Source organism: Phocoena phocoena, chromosome 11 (assembly GCF_963924675.1).
Source record: "Phocoena phocoena chromosome 11, mPhoPho1.1, whole genome shotgun sequence".
Taxonomy (NCBI): domain Eukaryota; kingdom Metazoa; phylum Chordata; class Mammalia; order Artiodactyla; family Phocoenidae; genus Phocoena; species Phocoena phocoena.
The window spans coordinates 10730121-10750014 of NC_089229.1; the positions used below are offsets into that span (position 1 = coordinate 10730121).

At 61.1% G+C, this 19894-nt stretch overlaps 1 protein-coding gene across 1 annotated transcript; it reads left to right on the forward strand.

Annotated features, from left to right (window-relative positions):
- The first annotated feature begins 5079 nt into the window (after positions 1–5079).
- Positions 5080–7560, forward strand: ELFN2 (extracellular leucine rich repeat and fibronectin type III domain containing 2). The gene has a single exon (XM_065888200.1). The coding sequence runs from the start codon at positions 5080–5082 to the stop codon at positions 7558–7560; it is 2481 nt and encodes an 826-aa protein (XP_065744272.1).
- Positions 7561–19894: the final 12334 nt, after the last annotated feature.

Sequence of the window (19894 nt, forward strand, 5' to 3'; positions counted from 1 at the left end):
GGAGAGGTCAAGGCTCCCCTCTGACTGGGGAGCTTGGGGGTCAGCCTGCAGTGGAGGGGTCTGTGGCCCAGGGGGTTAGGGAGCCTGAGTCCCGGGGAGCCCTACTCTTAGGTGATGAGGGTTGTAAGGAAATAATGAGAAAAACCTCATGAACGACGGTAGCTGACGTTTTCTGATGCTGCCTGCTACGTGCCAGGCCTCGCGTTCGCACACGCCACGTCAGCTCACTGCAGCCTTGCGGGTAGGGATTGTTTGGCCCACTTCCTCGGCAAACAAGGAGGCTTGTGCCCAGTGTCCTGGGGTAGCTGAGTGGGCCGTGTCCAGGGGCAGTCAGTTCCCAGAGGGGACTCGAGTTCGGCAGATCAGGATCTGTCGCTGCCACCCTGGCCCCTGAGCTGACCTCCCACCAGCTGGACGTGTCCCTTCCCCAGTGCTGGCCTCGGTTGCCCCTCTGACAGTGGCTGGGATTGGGCTAGAGCCAGGGCTCCTCGTCCCTGCTGCTCTGAGGCTCTGGGGTTCTGAGTCCACGGAGGGGCCCTGAACCTCGTGGCCCCTGGAGGAGGGTGCAGAATCCAACGGGATCGACCGGTGATGTCAGGGGGCGGGTATGAAACCCAGAGAGGGAAGGCCTTTGCCCAGAGTGACTCAAACTTTCCGTGGCTCTACCGAGCTCTGAACAGAGACCTCCCGTCAGCTCTGCCCCTCAGACCCGTATGGTCTTGCCCACTCTTCTCCCTCCTTTCTGTCCAAGGGTGTCCCCATGAGAGTGGACATCATGCAGTGTGTAGCCTGCTAGACGGGGATCCCTCCACCCCAAGATCCCTCGACGGCACGCTGCCCCCCAACTTCACCACATTCCTCCTCTCTGTGGTGGCAGGAGAGAGGGACCCTTGGAAAGGTGCCGGTTGGGCACTTCGGGCCTGCGCCCCCCCCACCCCCCCCCCCCCCCCCCCCCCCGCTCTGGCCAGAGTTCACTCATTACCTGACACCTGGGGGAGTGGGAGCGTTGGCGGAGGGGTCCGTTGAGGCCAGGTCCCCTGGGAGCGCTGCTCTTTGCCCCCTCATGCCCTGGTGCCTTGGCCACTGGCCCACAGCCTGCTTCCGGGGTGGCCATACCCTCCCAGGTTTAGCACCGTTTGGGTCCTAGGCAGAAAAGGCCTCTGCTTCCAACACCTGCTTCCTGCCGCTCCCCACCCCCTTCCTGGGCTGGTCACAGGCTGCACTTCGGTGGCTCAGCCAGACCCAGTGCTCATCTGACCCCTGGATGGGTGGGGGGGGGGCGGCAGGCACTGTGTCCCCTCCTTCGCACCCCCCCCCCCCGTATTTGTCATCTCGCTGTGCTTTGCTGTGCTTTTCTGCCGATCGATTCCTTTGTCTCCGACGCGCGCTCTCCGTTTATCTCTGTTCCTCTGCCTCTCCCTGCTCAGCTGTCTCCAGATTTTGGCTTTTCCCTCCTCCTCAGCCTTCGCCTCCTGTCTGCAGCTCCCTCACCTCCTTTCTCTCTCTCACCAGCCCCCAGGTGTGCTGGGGTGGGTAGGGCCCTGTTCTTGCCACTGGTGTCTGGGCTGGGGCATCACTCCTGTGGGAGCAGGGAAAGGCCTGACCCCCAGGACCCTCAGTCCCAGGTCTGATAGCGCGGAGGCCGGCTTGCCCCTCCCCACACCTGGAGTGGGTGTGCAGCCGGGCCGGGGGCCAAGTGCTGCTGTCAGCGCCTTTGCGGCCTTGCTGTCCCCCGTCCCTGGATGCGTCAGGCCTCGACAGGTGGTGGGCAGGCAGCCCAGGGACAGGGACAGGCGGCTGACGCACACGGGACGGGGAGAGGGGGAGCCTCCTCCCCACTCTGAGTCATGGAGGGGAGTGGGGGGAGCCGGAGAGAGGGCGGGGTCACCTTGAGGGCCCAGTTGGGCAGTGCTCAGAGGGGCTGGGTTAGGGGCGTGGGGGCCGCTGTATCCCCTGAACTGTTTGGGAAGGGAAGAGGCAGGACTGGACTAGTGCAGCCTCTCCAAGTCTGGGCGCCTTCTCCTACTCCCCTCCCTTGCCCTTCGCCTCTTACACCCTCAGCATGGGCTGGGATTTCCAAGAGTCTGGCCAGCTCAGCTTAGCCTGACAGCTGCTGGGTCTGGCCGAGCGGGTGATGGTTTGAGCAACTCAGATCTGAGGATGAGGGGGCTCGATGCGGCTAAAGTTCCTCATGTGCGTATACATACATACGCACTCATGTGGGCCACACATGTGCTTAACATGTCGACATACAGGCAGGTGCGGGCCTGTGTTCCCCAGAGACGCTCCACATGCATCCCTTCCCACCCCTCCACACAGGCACGCCCTCGTTCACTCCTACGTTCACTCCTGTAGCTGGCCAGGCGGGCACACATCCTGTGCACACGGGCATACGTGTGCACAGCCGCCGGCCTGCACACCCGTCTACTTGTACATGTCAGCACGCCCCTGCTCCAGTGCTCTGAGCCAGCGCACACCTGCGCGTCACCTGCAAACAGATGCGGTCCCCAGACGTTCCCAGCCAGAGGAGGTGCAGACAGAGGGTTCTCTGATAGGGCAAACTTGGCAACTCAGCCTCTTCCATTACAGCCTTGCTGCCTGAGGCGGAGGGGAACGGAAACCACCGGAGGGGTAGGTCTGGCCTGAGGCCCCCTAGGAGCCGGCGGCCACGTCGGATGGGAGCCCTGGTCTCCGGACTCCAGCCCTGAGAATTTTCGTGGCACAGCCAAGGACAGAAACGCTCTCTGCTGCCTGTCCTTGCCCCCTTCTTGGCCGACAGCCTCGTGGTTGCCCCCTCCCCTGCCCCCATCCGGCCTCTCAGCCTAAGCTGGTCCCGCAGGGGCGGGGAGGTGTGAGGCGGGCTCCCCCGGAGGTCCTGATCATCACAGCCTCTGACGGTGCATCAGCCTTTCACCCGAGGGGTCACCTGGACGCCCTGTTCACTTGCCACCTCAACAAAAACTGCCTGCCTGGGCTTCTTTGGGGACTTTTCTCCCTCTCCACTTCCTTTTCCTCTGTTCCAGCCCTCTGGGACTCAGGGCTGTAAATTGGTTTCGCTTTAACAGCAGAGGGTTCACATTTTTTCTTAAAGTGCTTTTTTCCTGGAGTTTCCCAGGAGGAGGAGCAGGACGCAGAGGTGGGCCTGTGAACAGTCTTCTGCTTTCTTTATCCAAACATGGATTTCTCTGGCCTGATCTTCACGTCCCTGGCCAGTGCCCAGGGCGGAGGGAGGGAGGGAGGACCGAGTTCTTCTCGCGGTCAGGAGAGCACTGGGTGTGAGTTAGAAACTGATCTGGATGAGGGGCCGTGTCTGGCTTGCTGGGTGACCGGGGCAAGTCCACCCCAGACTGAGATTCAGTTTCCCCACTTGGAAAATGAGGGTCTGTGGGCTGGGAGCCTTGCACTGCCTCCCCTGACCCTCTTCATCTTGAGCACGGGCAGCATGGCTCGCCTTACTTCTCCCCCCATCAGATGGCCAGGCAGGGGCTTGGTCCCCTACTTTATAGTTGTGGAAACAGACTCAGGGGTGGTGTGCTCCATCTGGCCAATCAGGCAGGGTGGGCGGGGCTCCAGGCCTCCGGATTCCTGCTGGCTCGGGAGCCTTCATCCTGGCCCAGGCTGTGGTGTGTGTCTCTGGGCAAGTCACTGCTCCTCTCTGGGCCTCTGACTCTCCCAGCCACTGAGGGGATGCCGGGCTTCGGTCACAGGATTACGGAGGCCTCTGGCTTCTTCTGCCTGAGGCATCCCCTGCAGGATCCGGGCCCCCTACCGGAAAGCACTTTGCGGAGGGGCTGTGGAGGGTGTGTCTGGATTCCCAGACTCTCGCCCTCTCTTTCCCTTGGCTCTGCTCTCGCCTGCAGGATGAGCTCATCTTGTGCCCTCCCACTGCGGGAGACCCCAGCCTCTATGCATCCCCCTGCCTGGGGTCCCACAGCCATGCTGCTCTGCTCCCCCTCCCCCATGGAAGCCGAGACAAGGGAATTATTTTTGGAACAGCAGCAGTTACACAACAAATGAATTATTTATCTTTGGGCATGGAGGAGAGGAGGCATTTTGCTGGGCATCTTAATTCTTCTCTGGATTGGAGGGTGGCTGCTTGGGTACGTGGCCATGCGTGTATGGGCCTGTTGTCGTACACAAGACTGTAGGTGTGTGTGTGTGTGTGTGTATACACCTGTCGATGTGAGCATGCCGTGGAGTTCTGGCTCATGTGGGGGCCTGTGGGTCTTTGTGCAGGCAGGTGGACGAGTGTGGACACTAGCGTGCTGGGGCGTGTTTGTGTGTGTGTGCGCGCATGTGTGTGTATGCACCTGGCCTGTTAACTCTCCAGTCTCCCTTCTTCGCCCACTGGCTCCAGACTGTATCCCCTCCCTCCCCCTCCCTTGTTTCTTTGGTCTCCCTCCTTCCATGTCCTGCGGCCCCCTCCTCCCCCTCTTGCCACCCACCACCCCCCTTCTTTTATGTAACAGGGACCCAGAGTGCCGCTGGCGCAGGAACCCCCGGGAGGGGGTGGAAAAGGGACTGGGGGCCTGCACTGGAGCGTGGTGGGGTTGCTCTGAGCCGTCACACTGATCTCTCACCCCCTCTCGGTGCTGCCTTTCAGGAACCAGGTGACAGATGGGTCTCTTCCTTCCTGTCCCCGTCTCTCGCGCTCCCCCCTCAGAGTTCCAGTCTCCAGCCTCCCGTGGGAATCGTCTGAAGTTCTGAGCCCAGAACCCCAGGGGGAAGAGGAGGAGGAGGAGGAGGAGGAGGAGGGAGAGGAAGGCAAGCCTTGAGAGCCCGGGCACCCTCCCGGCAGGAGAGGAGCACCTCGGGGAAGCAGACTGTGGGGCCTGTAGCCCCCGTGGCCCTGGCCTGGCCGTGGCGCCCGGCTCCTGCGGGTAGCACCCCGGCAGGCCCCCGACAGTTGGCACCGGCTCTGCCTGCCTCGCTTGGGGCCCCCAAGCTGGGGGTCGCCCCCAAGATGGTGGCGGCCCCAGGGAGGACTCTGCTGCCGGCCCCAGCCTCTGGCCGCTAGGCCACCTGCGCCCCGGCCCCCCGACCCCGAGCCCGGCCTGCGAGGAGGCCGCGGCCGGAGCCATGCTGCGCCTGGGGCTGTGCGCGGCCGCGCTGCTGTGCGTGTGCCGGCCGGGCGCCGTGCGCGCCGACTGCTGGCTCATCGAGGGCGACAAGGGCTACGTGTGGCTGGCCATCTGCAGCCAGAACCAGCCGCCCTACGAGACCATCCCGCAGCACATCAACAGCACCGTGCACGACCTGCGGCTCAACGAGAACAAGCTCAAGGCCGTGCTCTACTCCTCGCTCAACCGCTTCGGGAACCTCACCGACCTCAACCTCACCAAGAACGAGATCTCCTACATCGAGGACGGCGCCTTCCTGGGCCAGTCGAGTCTGCAGGTGCTGCAGCTGGGCTACAACAGGCTCAGCAACCTGACGGAGGGCATGCTGCGCGGCATGGGCCGCCTGCAGTTCCTCTTCGTGCAGCACAACCTCATCGAGGTGGTGACGCCCGCCGCCTTCTCCGAGTGCCCGAGTCTCATCAGCATCGACCTGTCCTCCAACCGCCTCAGCCGCCTCGACGGAGCCACCTTCGCCGGCCTGGCCGGCCTCATGGTGTGCGAGCTGGCCGGCAACCCCTTCAACTGCGAGTGCGACCTCTTCGGCTTCCTGGCCTGGCTCGTGGTCTTCAACAACGTCACCAAGAACTACGACCGCCTGCAGTGCGAGTCCCCCCGCGAGTTCGCCGGCTACCCGCTGCTGGTGCCCCGGCCCTACCACAGCCTCAACGCCATCACCGTGCTGCAGGCCAAGTGCCGCAACGGCTCGCTGCCCGCCCGGCCCGCCAGCCACCCCACGCCCTACTCCACCGACGCCCAGAGGGAGCCCGACGAGAACTCGGGCTTCAGCCCCGACGAGCTCCTTTCGGTGGAGCCACCGGCCTCGTCCACCACGGACGCCTCGGCGGGGCCGGCCATCAAGCTGCACCACGTCACCTTCACCTCGGCCACCCTGGTGGTCATCATCCCGCACCCCTACAGCAAGATGTACGTCCTGGTTCAGTACAACAACAGCTACTTCTCCGACGTCATGACGCTCAAGAACAAGAAGGAGATCGTGACGCTGGACAAGCTGCGGGCGCACACCGAGTACACCTTCTGCGTGACCTCGCTGCGCAACAGCCGCCGCTTCAACCACACCTGCCTGACCTTCACCACCAGGGACCCGGTCCCGGGCGACCTGGCGCCCAGCACCTCCACCACCACCCATTACATCATGACCATCCTGGGCTGCCTCTTCGGCATGGTCATCGTGCTGGGAGCCGTCTACTACTGCCTGCGCAAGCGGCGCATGCAGGAGGAGAAGCAGAAGTCGGTCAAGGTCAAGAAAACCATCCTGGAGATGCGCTACGGGGCCGACGTGGATGCCGGCTCCGTCGTCCACGCCGCCCAGAAGCTGGGCGAGCCCCCCGTGCTGCCCGTGTCCCGAATGTCCTCCATCCCCTCCATGATCGGGGAGAAGCCCACCACCTCCAAGGGGCTGGAAGCTGGGCTGGACACGCCCAAGGTGGCCACCAAGGGCAACTACATCGAGGTGCGCACGGGCACGGGCGGCGATGGCCTGGCCCGGCCCGAGGATGACCTCCCGGAGCTGGAGAATGGCCAGGGCTCGGCCGCTGAGATCTCCACCATCGCCAAGGAGGTGGACAAGGTCAACCAGATCATTAACAATTGCATCGATGCCCTCAAGTTGGACTCGGCCTCTTTCCTGGGGAGTGGCAGCGGTGGCGGGGACCCTGAGATGGCCTTCGAATGCCAGTCCCTCCCTGCGGCCTCCACCACCTCCTCGACTGCCACCCCTGGGGGGCTGGAGCGGCCCAGCTTCCTCTCACCTCCCTACAAGGAGAGTTCCCATCACCCCCTGCAGCGTCAGCTGAGCGCCGATGCCGCCGTGGCCCGCAAGACCTGCAGCGTCTCCTCCAGCGGCTCCATCAAGAGCGCCAAGGTCTTCAGCCTGGACGTGCCGGACCATCCGGCCGCCGCGGGGCTGGCCAAGGGCGACTCCAAGTACATCGAGAAGGGCAGCCCCCTAAACAGCCCGCTGGACCGGCTCCCGCTGGTGCCGGCGAGCGGCAGCGGGAGCGGCGGCGGCGGCGGCGGCGGCGGCGGCGGCGGCGTCGTCCACCACCTGGAGGTGAAACCCGCCTACCACTGCAGCGAGCACCGGCACAGCTTCCCGGCCCTGTACTACGAGGAGGGCGCCGACAGCCTGAGCCAGCGTGTGTCCTTCCTCAAGCCGCTGACCCGCACCAAGCGGGACTCCACCTACTCGCAGCTCTCCCCCAGACACTACTACTCAGGTTACTCCTCCAGCCCTGAGTACTCATCCGAGAGCACACACAAGATCTGGGAGCGCTTCCGGCCCTACAAGAAGCACCACCGGGAGGAGGTGTACATGGCCGCCGGCCACGCCCTGCGCAAGAAGGTCCAGTTCGCCAAGGACGAGGACCTGCACGACATCCTCGATTACTGGAAGGGGGTCTCGGCCCAGCAGAAGCTGTGACCCTCTCCTCCCTGGTGAGGTTGGAGGGGGAGGGCCAGGGGCACGCGGGGAAGGGCCCGGGCGGCCGGGCGGGGCGCGCTGGGGGCCGAGGCCAAGGAGTGGACGTACACGCACACCCGCACGCACGCACCCACGCACACACCTGACCACCACCTGACTGTGAACCACCACCACCCGACAATACCGGACGGGAAAACAAAGACATGTTCACCTTAAAGTTTACACACTGATACTGAAACCAGTCGTCTCTACTGTGCTACCCAGGGACTCTGCCGGGGTGTGCGTGCTGGGTGGGGCCGGCGGGCAGGCGAGGAAGCCAAAAGAGGGTGTGGGGTCTGGGGGCAAAGGAGCCCGGGGCGGGGATGGGCCGAAGCCCCCCTGGGGCAGGGAGCGGGTCCCCCCAGCTGGGGGGCAGGTCACTTGGAGATTTAGTAGAAGTTTCCTTCCTTTGTGGATGGGGAAACCGAGGCCCAGAGAAAGGAATTGCTAACCCCTGGGTCACATGGCAGGTGAGAGTCAGTCTCCCAACTTCCCGGCCCAGTGCAATCCCCCAGCCCCAGGAGCTCTCCCGGGGCCCTCACCCTCTGTTCACCCACTACCTGTTCTAGAGCTGTGGTCTCCTGGGGCTGTGGGACGTGAGAATCAGGAGGGTGCGTTTCCTTTCTAGAAAGACCCATGGCCACGTCGCCCCCTTCCCGAGCGTGGAGCTGTGATTCATCACGTACAGGGGCCTCTGCGCCATACACACTCCCCCCCTCCCCCCCCACCCCCGCCGCCAGCACCCAGGAGAGGTGGGAGGTCCTGTGGACAGGGGAGGAGCAGATACGGGGACGGTCCACCGGCCCCCTTCAAGTGTCTTCCAAGTAGCCTGAGAGCTGCCGATGGGGTCTGAGGAGAGCGGCTGAGCCAGCAGCCACCGCGTCTCAGGTGCAGGCCCCACGCCCTGGCCCCCCAGCCTCTCTGGGCCTCCAGGAGCCCTGCTCGTCCCAGAAGGGCAGCAGTAAACTGTGATGGCCTGGGAGCAGTGGGGAGGTGGGATCTAACGGGGGCCTTCCTGCCTCTGCCCCCGCATCCTGGCCTCCCACCGGCCCGACCCCCCCCCCCCTCCCCGCCACGGGCCCTCGGGGCAGCATCTCAGCCTGCCCAGAGGAAGGAGGGCTTTCCGGAGCTTTTCCACTCACCCCCTCTTGGCTGCCCATCCCTGCCCCACTCCCCTGGCCTGAGGGGCTCCCATGTTTCCCTGGAAATGGCCACTCCTCCCTTGCTGACCCCCATCCTACATCGAACAAAGCACAAACGGTGAGCACTCCCACCTCACCCCTGCTGGGAAGGAGCCGGCTGGATTCCCGGGGCCCCTCCCGTCCCTGGCCAGCCTCTGTCGCCATGGCAACCCAGAGCCTGGCAGTTGGGACCGTTGGCCTCTTGGGGGTTCTCTCTCTCAGTGTGGGTGGTAGAGGGCGGTGAGAGAGGGCAGGGCCAGAGGGGGTGGCTGCCTTTCTCAAGAGCTAGGGGCTTCCTGGGGCGCTGTAAGGGGGTGGGTCTGGGGGGGTCTTGAACACTGTAAGGGTGCTGAGGGGCTGGAGTCGGCCGTCCCTTCCCCTGTGGATGGGAGGTGGGCCAGTGGGGGGTGGAGAGACTGTAGCTTTGCCCACCTGCCAGTGTGCCCCTCGGTGCCTCACCCACCGCGGGCGGGGATGGAGCCCACTTGGCTCTCCCCACCCTCCTGCCTTTGGCCTGTCACCCAGTTGGGTTTCTTGAGATTTGGGGAATGTGACCCTGGGGTGAGGGTGGTTGCTGGGAGGGAACCAGACCCGCACTACGGGGGGGCATTCTGACAGGGAAGCTGTAGTGCTGTTCCCGTAGGATCTGGGGGAGGACCGTGGAGGGCGAGGGGACCTTAGGACTCAACGCAGCCCCTCTCACACCTACTTGGGGCATGGACGAAGCCCGGGTCTCACTTTGGGGGTGACGTTTTTGCAAGGAAAGGACTGTTCTCCTGGGGAGTGGAGGGGAGGGGGCCAGCATGGATGTGCAGAGCAGACCTCCCCCCGCTCTCCAAATCCTGCCCCCCAGCCCCTCCTCAGACCGGATTGGCAAAACAGAAAAGCAAGCAGGCCGAGAAGCCAGTGATGTGAGGAAGCAGATTCCCTGTTATATTTGCATGACGATTTTACTGTATTTTTCTGAGCAAACATCTGTCGTGTATGTGCCAGTTTGTCCAGACTCCCTTGCCCCCCTCCCCGCCGCCCCCCCACCCCGTTCCCACAGTCCCTCTGTTGTGATCTGACAAGCAGCTCTTGAAACGTGGGGACGGGCCAGCTCTGCAAAAGACCCAAAACAGGTGCCACCAAAACACAGCCCCCCGCCCCACACCCGCCTCCTATCTTTCCGGATGTTGGGCCCACAAGTGCCGCCTCCTCTCCTCCCACGTGGCCTCGCCCCTTGGCCTCTTCCTTGCTCGGGAAGGAACAGCCCCGGGGAAGGGGGCGAGGGGGGACCTCTCCTCTGTCCCGCTTGCTCCCATTTTGCAGATGAGGAAGTCGGGGCCCCCGAAGAGGGAGGGGGTCTGGTGATTTGGCTGCCGGGTGGGAAGGGTCAGGCACACAGCTGAGTACAGGAAGCCCAGAGCTTGGGGCTTCATGGGTGGCCCTACGGGGAGGTTTGGGGCCCTGAGGGAGGAACCTATAGGCGGAGGGGTCCCCCCGTGATGTTGGCCTGGCCTCACTGGAGACAGAGCCGCCTTCGTTCCCCCATCATTCCTGGTTGAAGATGACCTATAAAAACCTCAGACAGGCCGGCTTCAGGGCGCTCTAAAGGATAGATCTCCGTCTTAACCACAAGGGTCTTCCACTCCCAGGAGGTGAACCGACATTCACAGCCCAGGTCGTACAGATCTTTGAGGAAGAAGACGGTCCCCCAGCTGCCCAGGCCAGGCCATAGCTCTGGGGAGGGGGCCACTGCACTGTAGCTCACCCTGGAGGCCTTCCTGCGTCTGTGTCCTGTGTTCTGTTCAGGATAATTTTTCCTCGGGGGGCGGGGAGGGCGAAATAGTCACAAAAGTCAAATGAACATTTATGTCAAGAAGTCTGGCTGGCCCCGGTCCTGTGTTTGTAATGGAGGTGAGCACGGTGGACCTGGGCCATGGCCTGGGTGGGCCAGGAGGACAGGTAACCAGGAGAGAAGGGAAGGTAACGGGGAGGAGGAGCAAGGGACCTGGTGGAGTGGAGGGGGCGAGCCAGCTGGAGGAGATGTGAGTGCCGCATCCTGGACCTCCTGGGACCTGCCTTGGGTCGTGCCCAGGCTTGCCATCCCTTATCACGGAATCTCTCGAGCCTCCTGGGCGCCTGTTCCTGGGAAGGGGCACCCGTGGGTCCACGCTGTCCTGGAGAGCACAGGTAGGGGCCGCGAACCCTCTGTTGGAGCTAATGGCCTTCCAGAAGTGAAAAGCGGAGGTCTGGCAGGAAGAAAGCTTAGTCTGGGGCGGCCGCCTCCTTGGGGCTCCCAGGCTTGTTTCTCCCCTCTGCAGGAGGGGCCTCTATTGGCCTCCCGAAGGCCCCTCGCCTCTGACCCCTCCTAGGGGACAGAGCAGGAAGACGGTGGTGGCCTGTGTCCAGGCCAGGAAAGGACTGTGTGCGGGGCAGTGGGAGTGGAAAGACCTGCTTGGGGAGAGTAGGTCTGGAGAGCCCTAGAGAGGCAGGGTGAAGAGGCTGGGCCTGGCCGAGGGGCTCTGATGGTTCCCAGCAGGAAGTCGCTCACCTAACCCCCCTCCACGTCCTGGGCATTTAACAGAGGGGGAAACAGAGGCACAGGAAGGGGAAGGAAAGAAAGCTTCTATGGTCTCGAAACCAGTTAAAGACAGACTGAGGCCAGGAAAGGGGCCCGGGCATGGGAGACAAGAGTGACAGGTCCTGGCTTATAAGGGGCTTACGTGCAGTGACGGGACAACCTCAAACTGTTCCCCAGTGATGGGCACTGCACAGAGAATTAAAATAGGGCGACGGAGGGCGAGGGCCTTGGGGAGCCCTCAGGGCAGGGGTGACCGGCAGCCAAGCTCTCTGAACGACAGAGTCTGAGGACTAGACTGCTGGCCTGCTGGCCGTGGGAGGATGAGACGGGAGCGGGAGGGAGTAGGGTAGGAGGAGCTGGGTGTCCCCAAGTACCTCCTCGGGTGCCCCCCACTCCCCTGGCCCTGCCCTGCGAGGACCCCACGGCTTAGCAGCATCCCACCCCATTCCTGAGGGAGCGGGGCTCTGTTTCCGGGGGGGCTGGGTGGTCAAGGCATGGGGAAGCCCTGGGGTGTCCGGCCCCCACGGGGCTTAAGGGGCAGGGCTGAAGCTTGCCCGCCAGGCCAGTGTGAAGGTTGGGGCTCGCCTGACCGCAACGCTGACCTCCTCTCTGCCAAGACTTCTGCTCCACGGCCACCTGTCCATCCTCCCACCTTTAAGTCAGAACCAGTATTTAGACTCCTGTTCTCACGCCTGCTCCAGAGTCCCCCCCGTTAAAGGTCCATCTCTGCTGCCCAGCAGTAGGGAGAGGAAGGGGGGTCGAATGGGGTGGGGGGAGAGGGTCTGGGCGGCCTCTCCTTCCCCTGCCTCTCGCCAAACAAGCACAGGGCTGGGGAGGGCCGAGGGGCCCACTCTTGGTTCCTCCCTCCCCAAGGAGCCGCCAGCCCCTCGGCCCTGCCCTGCCGCCTGGCACCTGGTTTGGGTCTGCAGAGTTGGGCTCCTGGCCCCGGGCTACGAACCTGTGAACCCTAGCTGTGTGTGTGTGGACCCTTCCTCCCTCGGTGGGGCCTGAACTGTCCTTTTCTTCTTTTCGGGGTCGGGGGGGGGGAAACTTCATTTATTTTCTCTTCCCTATATCTGCCTCCCCTTCCTCCCGATTTCCTGTTTTAAACCGAATGGCACGAAATTGTTTTCCTCAACTCGGAGATTCCTGTATGGAGAGAATCAATTTCTATATTTGCAATAAATTTCTTATTTAAAACAACAGGGCCAAGGTCTTTGTTGAATGCCGACCCCTCCCTCTGCAAGTTGGAGTCTCAGCGCCTCCAGTTTCTGGTGCCTGGTTTCCCTCTCCCTTTCTCACCAGAGCCTCACACTCAGGGTTATGGCAATGCCCGCCCCTGGTCAAGGAAAAAAGAAGTGTGTCCGCCAGACAGGGTGGGCCAGCAGGGAACTGAAGTGTCAGTGTGCCTCTCACCGCCAAGCCTGGCCGGCTGGGGGGCCTCGTGGCCTCTCCCCGCTGGAAACCTGGCAGCCTGTATGCCATGTGTCCCCGCTCCCCTTCCTGGTGTCCTGGCCTCCATCACTGGATCCTGACCTTCGGGGTGGAGGGGCATTGGGGCATCGCTTAAGTCTCAGCTGATTCCTGGGATTACGCCACCTAGTCAGTATCCGAGGGCCCCAGTTTCTCATACGCCTGCCTCTAACTGCCCTCAGAGGGTTGGGGTGATGCGGGAGGACCCTAAGCAGGTCCCCTGGCCTTGCCGAGGACAACTTCCAGACTGCCTGCTTCTTCCAACCCGTCTGCTGTCCTTTCCTCGCTGCGCCCCTGACCTGGGCCCCCTTACCTGCCTGTCCCCCGCCCTCCCCGCGCCACCAGTCTGCTGCCCTTTTCTCCACAGCTGTCAACCACCCCTGCACCTTCTCAGGGATCAAGAGATGTCTCTCTGGGCAGGCACGGAGCTCGGGCCCTCATCTGGTGACCTCAGGCTGAACTGCCAAATGTTCGCTCGGGCCGGGGGAGCCTGGAGCCCACCTCCAAGCCCCAGCCTCCGTGTCTTCCCAGGAGGCAGAGCCCCTCCCCCTCTCTTCCCAGACCCCTGCTCTCCGACTGCTGCAAACCCTTCTCTGGGCAGCCCCTGGGTTCAGCCCAGATTGCTACAGGGGCACTTGGAGTGGCCTCCCAGGCACTGAACTCTTCCCTGTGAGTGATGCCACACGGAGGCATTCGGCAGGCCCCGCCCCAGGGTCAGCAGTCCCTGTGGCCCTGGTGGCTCTCGGCCCATGGACCCTTCCTGATACCTTTTGCCTCCCTGGGAGTTGGTGTGGACTGGGGGGAGGGGCTCCTTGGAAGGGCCCAGGCTGGAGCCTCAGCTGGCCTCCTGTCCCCTCCAAGCTGCCCTCAAGCCGCCTCAGTGCTACTGTCCCAAGGTGGCCACAGCCTGGGCCGTGGTCTCCCTCTGCTCACTGGCTCTTCCCAAGCAGCTCGTGTCCTGCTTCCTGAGGGAAGTTTCACTGTGAACTTGCACCGTGGTGGGGTGGGGGGCAGGTTTGTGGGGGAGGGTTCAGAGGAGCAGGTATTGGAATCTCACAAGTTCTGTCATCTCAGGCCTGCAGTTGGGACTGGCCTAGGGTCACCCAGCCCAGCTGCCTTCCCCTTGCCATCCATGAGGCCTCCCCATGCCATTGTTGTGAGGATGGGGGTCTGCTACCCCTTCTTCCAGGATAGCCTTCAAATTCTGCTCCCTGACAGTAGGGTGCTTAAGGTGATTTCACAGCAGCTGAGGTGTTTTCCTCAATGTTTTCCAGAATGTGGGGTTGGAGAATCCAGTTCTGAGTCTGAACTTTCTCTTGGCCCCAACTCACCCCGCTTCCCTGGGTTACAGGTCCCAATTTGCAGCTTCTCACGGGTGGAGACATGGGAAGTTGTAGCCTCTGAAAGTCCTTGTCCTCAAGAGTCTTGCCTTCCCTTTTCCTGACCTCCTCCAGCAACTGCCCCTTCCTGTCGTTTGGAGAGCTACCAGGACCTGTAAGGAACCCGCCCATCCTCCCCTTCCTCCAGTTGCCAGGCACAATAGCTGTGAACTGATCAACTTTGCCCTGGGCTCTGTTGCAGACAACAGAATTCTCTATAGCTAATTGAGCTGGGGAAGGATTAAAGAGAGGGGACCAAGAGTCATACAGACTTATCGGGAGGGCTGAAGACCCAGACTCAGAGCTCGTGCTTTGTGGACTCACTTTCTAAGTAACAACAGCGCAGATCTGGACCACCTAGCAGGCTGCTGCCCCTTGGTCCATTAGCAGGACCCGGGCTGCTGGCGCCAGGACCACAGGAGCCCAGCGGATGCCCGTGGAAGCTGGTGATGGGCTGAAGGTTCCTCTGCTAAGGCAGGGGATGGTCACAGAAGCATACCCTCGGCCTCATTGCCTCCTTCCGCGTCTCTCCAGAGTAACCGATCTGCAGACCCGAAACCGCCTGTGGCACTCAGCTTCAGGAGGGTCTTGCTTGGTGGTCCATTTTTAGCTTTCTGGCGTCCACAGTGCCAGGAGGACCTCTGCAGGGTGATGAGCCAATCCTACCTATCCATCACACAGACCAAGTTGCATCTAATTCCCACAGCAACCCTGTGAAGTAGGTGCTTTATTTAGCTCTGTTTTACATTTGAGGAACAGAGTCAGCAACAGGAACTTCCCTGAAGTGGCATTGCTCATCAGGGGCAGCATGGGAGGGAATGCCACCCCATTTGACTCCCATGCTTTACATGTTCCTCTAGATGGTTTCTTCCAGACATCCCCTCGGGCCAATGTCCAAAGGCCTGAGGCCCAGTTAGGACATGGCAGGATGTCCCAACCTGTAGTCCAGCAGAGAACAGACAGAAGGCCAGCTGTGAAAGAGGCCCAGGGCCTGTGACTGTCCCGAGCTTCAGACTTATGTGAAGATGTCCCAAGCTCTGTCTGTCAGACCCTGCATTCCGATTCTTGCTGTTAAAATCCTGGCTACTTCTAAGCTATCTGTTACAAATTCCTCACTTCAAGATGAGACAAATGAAGTCCAGAAAACGGGGGATGGGGAGAGCCTTTCCGGTCACAGGGAGCGTGGCATGACCTGGGAGGACGGAGGCCGGGCCTTAAAGTATTTCGATTAGGCCCCAGACATGGGAAGGAAAGGAGGCGGAGGTTGGGACCAGGGTCAAGAGGGGCCCTGCCCTGGGCCGTGCACATCAGAGGGCCTACTTTGACCTGCTTCTGCCCCCGCCCCCCGTTTCTCCCTGCAGGGCGATGAGTCTGCAAGGCCTACACGTGCATGCCCAGGGCCTCCTCACTTCTAGACCCTGTTCAAAATACCTGGGATCCCCGGGACTGTCTGCCCAGGTGGCCTTAGGTCTGCTTCCAGGATCTGTCTTTCCAAGGGCGGACAGGGCCACCCATGTGGGCACAAGAGATGGCCAAGGGGTAGCCGTGTGTGGGAAGTGCGGGCAGAGCCTAGATGTGTGGGCTGGGGGGCTACGTGCTTGCACGTGAGACCCCTTAAGTTGTGGGACAGCGCTGGAGTGAGAAGAGAAGGGGTGTGCGGTGTGCCAGAAAACAGGGGCTTGCTTTCCTTGGGCTGCCGCATTCAAGGAGTCCAAGAATTTGAACTCAAATCTGTTGTAGGTCATTATGAAGGCATGTTTGTCAAAGCAGGAGGATGTGCTGATGATTTCTTAGCTTGATTTATCCCTTAAATATTTAGACTTACGGTATTTGAGCTTCCCCTTGAGCTTCCCTTTGAGCTTGCCCAGGTCTTGCAAGCACTGGGGGAGGGGCGGGGAGGGGCTGGGCTTCAGGATTAAGGGAACCCTCGGGGAAGGGTTGGGGGAGGGACCCACTGTTTGGAGGAAAAAGCTCAATAAATGGTTTTGGATGAGGAAATGGTTTTGCTTTTTTGTGTCTGGGCCGGAGCAGGGTGGGCTTGAAGGCCAGTCACAGAGGAGGAGATGACACTGCGAAGAGGGGAGGAGATGGGAGCAGAGATGGCACAGCTCGGACCCAGGAGTTGGGCGGTGCTGGACTTTGACCTCCTGGAGGAGAGAGGGGGTGAAGGAACTGGCTTCTGGGGGAGGAGCGATGGCAGGGATAAGGGGAGGTCAGAAAGGCTATTTGCATTTGGGGTGTGTCCTCCCTTTGCCTTTATCAGCTGAGTAAAACACCTATTTTTTCTTCCTTCTTCTGCTGCTCCGCAGAATCCCCAGCCCAGGTGGTTTTCCTAGTTTCTTACTCTGAGGGTCGACCCACAAGCCTTGCTCTATGTGCCGTCTGGGGCCCTGGCCCTGGCTGGCATCTGCATTGGAGAAACCTAAAGGAGACGTGGCCTCTGGCTCCTGGGAGGAGCACACTGGCCAGGGCCACGCATGGGAGCTGCCGGATGTGATTATCCCTTAACTATTTATAAAGTTCCTTTCACATTCTTCAGGTGAGGAGTGAATACTGGGAATGTAATCCTAGTAGATAATGGGGCCTCATGTGGCTCAGTCTCTGAAGTGAGTACCTTCCCAACAGCACAGCCCCACCATCAAATAGCAAAGAAGGAGGAATGCCACTCTTTGCTCTCTTGAAGAACATCTGGATTGCATTTCGGATTCACAGCAATCCTTCTCATAAGCCCCCTTTTTTTTTTTTTTTGCGATACGTGGGCCTCTCACCGCTGTGGCCTCTCCTGTTGCAGAGCAACAGGCTCCGGACGCGTAGGCTCAGCGGCCATGGCTCACGGGCCCAGCCGCTCCGCGGCACGCGGGATCCTCCCGGACCGGGGCACGAACCCGCGTCCCCTGCATCGGCAGGCGGACTCCCAACCACTGCGCCACCAGGGAAGCCCCCAAGCCCCTTCTTTATTCTGCTCATTTGTCTCATGCACAGAAGCTGTTCCAGCTCCCCCATCCCTCCACTTCTCTGCTGTCAGCTCTGATCCCAGCGCCCCCATTTTTGGTCCCTGGGTCCTCCTTGCCCAGCCCCTTCTGGCCTAAGGACTGCTCTGGCTTTAAGACCTGAGGGTAAAAGTCTCCCCACCAACGTCCCCCTGACAGTTGCCAATCGACTTCTCATACTCAGTCCCTGAGCTGTCACTGGGCTAGGACTGCCGTGGGCTGCTTTAGGGGGTGGGGAGGAGAGTGGCCCGTGGTTCCTGCCCTGGAGGGCCTCACTTAGGGACAAAGCACCCACTGTGTGTTGGCATCGTGCCTGCACACAGTGGTAGCCATTTAAACCTCACAATAGCACCGTGAGGTAGGCATTAGGTCATTAAATCTTTGCAGTATGACAGTGAGATAAACGTGGTTCTTCTTATCCCCAGTGTACAGACCAGGGGACCGAGGCTCAACAAATGTTGATTAACACAGGCAAGGTCAGACTCCCACAGATCATGGCCCCGCCCCAATACCCCCCAATACCCATCAATAAGTGATATGTCCCAGGCCAGGGTAGAGCCGAGGGCTGGACTGACCACCAGGGGCGACCCCGATAGTAGAAGGAGTATGGTGGCCAGGTGATGAGCCTTGGGGTGCTTCCCCGAAATCCAGAGCCTCAGTTTCCACCTCTGTGAAATGGAGCTAGCTACACCTACCTCACCAAGCTGTGGGGAGGTGTTGAAGACCTGAGAGCCGAGAAGCACTCTTACCAAGGCCTGGCCCAGGGAGGCTGCCAAGAATGTTAGAAGAATGAAGGAGGGTGTGACAGAGTGGCCGACACAGCTGTGGACGCACATGCTTTGTCCAAAAGAGACAGACCCCAGAGAGGGTGCTTGGGGGCTGCTATAAACCAGGAGAAGGAGAGGCAGAGAATCTCAGAGCGGGATGAAAGGAAAGGTGGAGGGGCGGGGCGTGGGGAGTGGGGAGCTTGAGGCTGCCTGGCCACGGAGGCTCCCAGGAAGGCCCCAGGCTCCCAAGAAGGCCCAGGCCCCAGGCAAGGCAGAGCCTGCAGGGCTGACGGTTTCTGTTGGACCTCACACCCCGCAGTCCTCTCCGAGGTCCAAACCTGGGAATTACCTCGATTTCTTCCTCTCCTTCCCCACCTGTATCTGCTTAGGTCGAGAGGTCCTACAAATGGTATCTTCAAGGCTTCTGAAGTGATCCTCTCCAGTGTGGCCTTAATCCCGGCCCCTGTGTCTCTCTCGGATTCCTACACTGGCTAGAGAAAGGCATGGGTTCACAAGCATGGGTTCTACTCATTGATTCCTACTGAATACACCCTCTGAAGTCCCAGGGCTTAAAATACCATCCATATGTTGATGACTGTCAGCTACATATCCGGCCTAGACACCCCCATTAGCCCTCCCAAACCTCCTGCTTCCTATGTAAATGGCGCCTCTCAGCTGCTCAAGCCAATGCAGTAGGTCACCTTTACTGAGCTCTCCCCCTCGTTCCCCAGGTCTGAGGCTGTAGCGCGTCCCACTGACCTTGAAAACCCATCTCAAATCTGACACCGTGTATGCCATTCCCGCTGTGGTCTAAGCCACGTCACCCTTCACCTGGGCGACCGTAGCAGCCTCCTAACTGGCTTCCCGCCGCTCTTGTGAGCCCCAGTCCCTCTCTTTTTTTTTTTGCGGTACGCGGGCCTCTCCCTGCTGTGGCCTCTCCCGCTGCGGAGCACAGGCTCCGGACGCACAGGCTCTGCGGCCATGACTCACGGGCCCAGCCGCTCCGTGGCATGTGGGATCTTCCCGGACCGGGGCACGAACCTGCGTCCCCTCTCAACCACTGCGCCACCAGGGAAGCCCCCCAGTCCCTCTCTTTGAAGCAGCCAAAGGGACCTTGGTGGGCATGCATGTGGTTGTGTTCCTCATCTGTTTAAATAATCTCATCGCCTCCTTCAGCCAAGCTGAGAAAGCCCTTCACCCAATCACGCCTCTGGGCCTTTGCACCTGCTGTTCTGTCTGCTGGGGGCTTCCCTCCGAACCCCCATGTCTCCCCTTTACCTTCCCTAAAAGAACCCTCATTAGGCTCAGGAAAGCTTTCCCCACATACACACACCACTGGACATGGCCCTGCCCCCAGCTCCAGGCCAATCTGGATTGGGCTGAGCCAATCATGGTGGCCCTACCCCCCCCTTGCCAGTGATTGGTTTAGGAATGGCCATGTGACCCCCTTCCTACCAAGGGAAGGAAACCTGTAAGGGAGCTTTGGGGGGAAAGGGTCTCCTGTGTTCCTCAGGATGCCCTTGTTGTATCTAACTGGGATGCGGATACGGGAACCGCTGCAGCCTTGTGGCCGCAAGGGCCTTCTCTGGGAGCAAAGTTGACACACTAGGAAGGCCAAATGGAAAGAGAACAAAGGTCATATGCTCCGAACGGTGGAGCTGAGGCTCGCGCTGGGCCTGGACCTGCCTGCCTCTGCTTCCCACGTGAGATGATGTCTCTTTAGCTTAGGGGTTTTGTGTTACTTGCCGCCGTACGCAGATAGACACCGTCAACATGTAGCTCCTACTTCCGGAGGTTGTGGTAGATTTGGGCTCAGTGTCGGTTCGCAGAGTGACAGAGCTGCTTCTAGGGCTGATGCGGCCACGGGCCACATTCGTAGAAACATAGGGTCCAGGCTGGGGGAAGTGAGGGTTCTCTGCTCTTCTGTACTGCCCAGAAC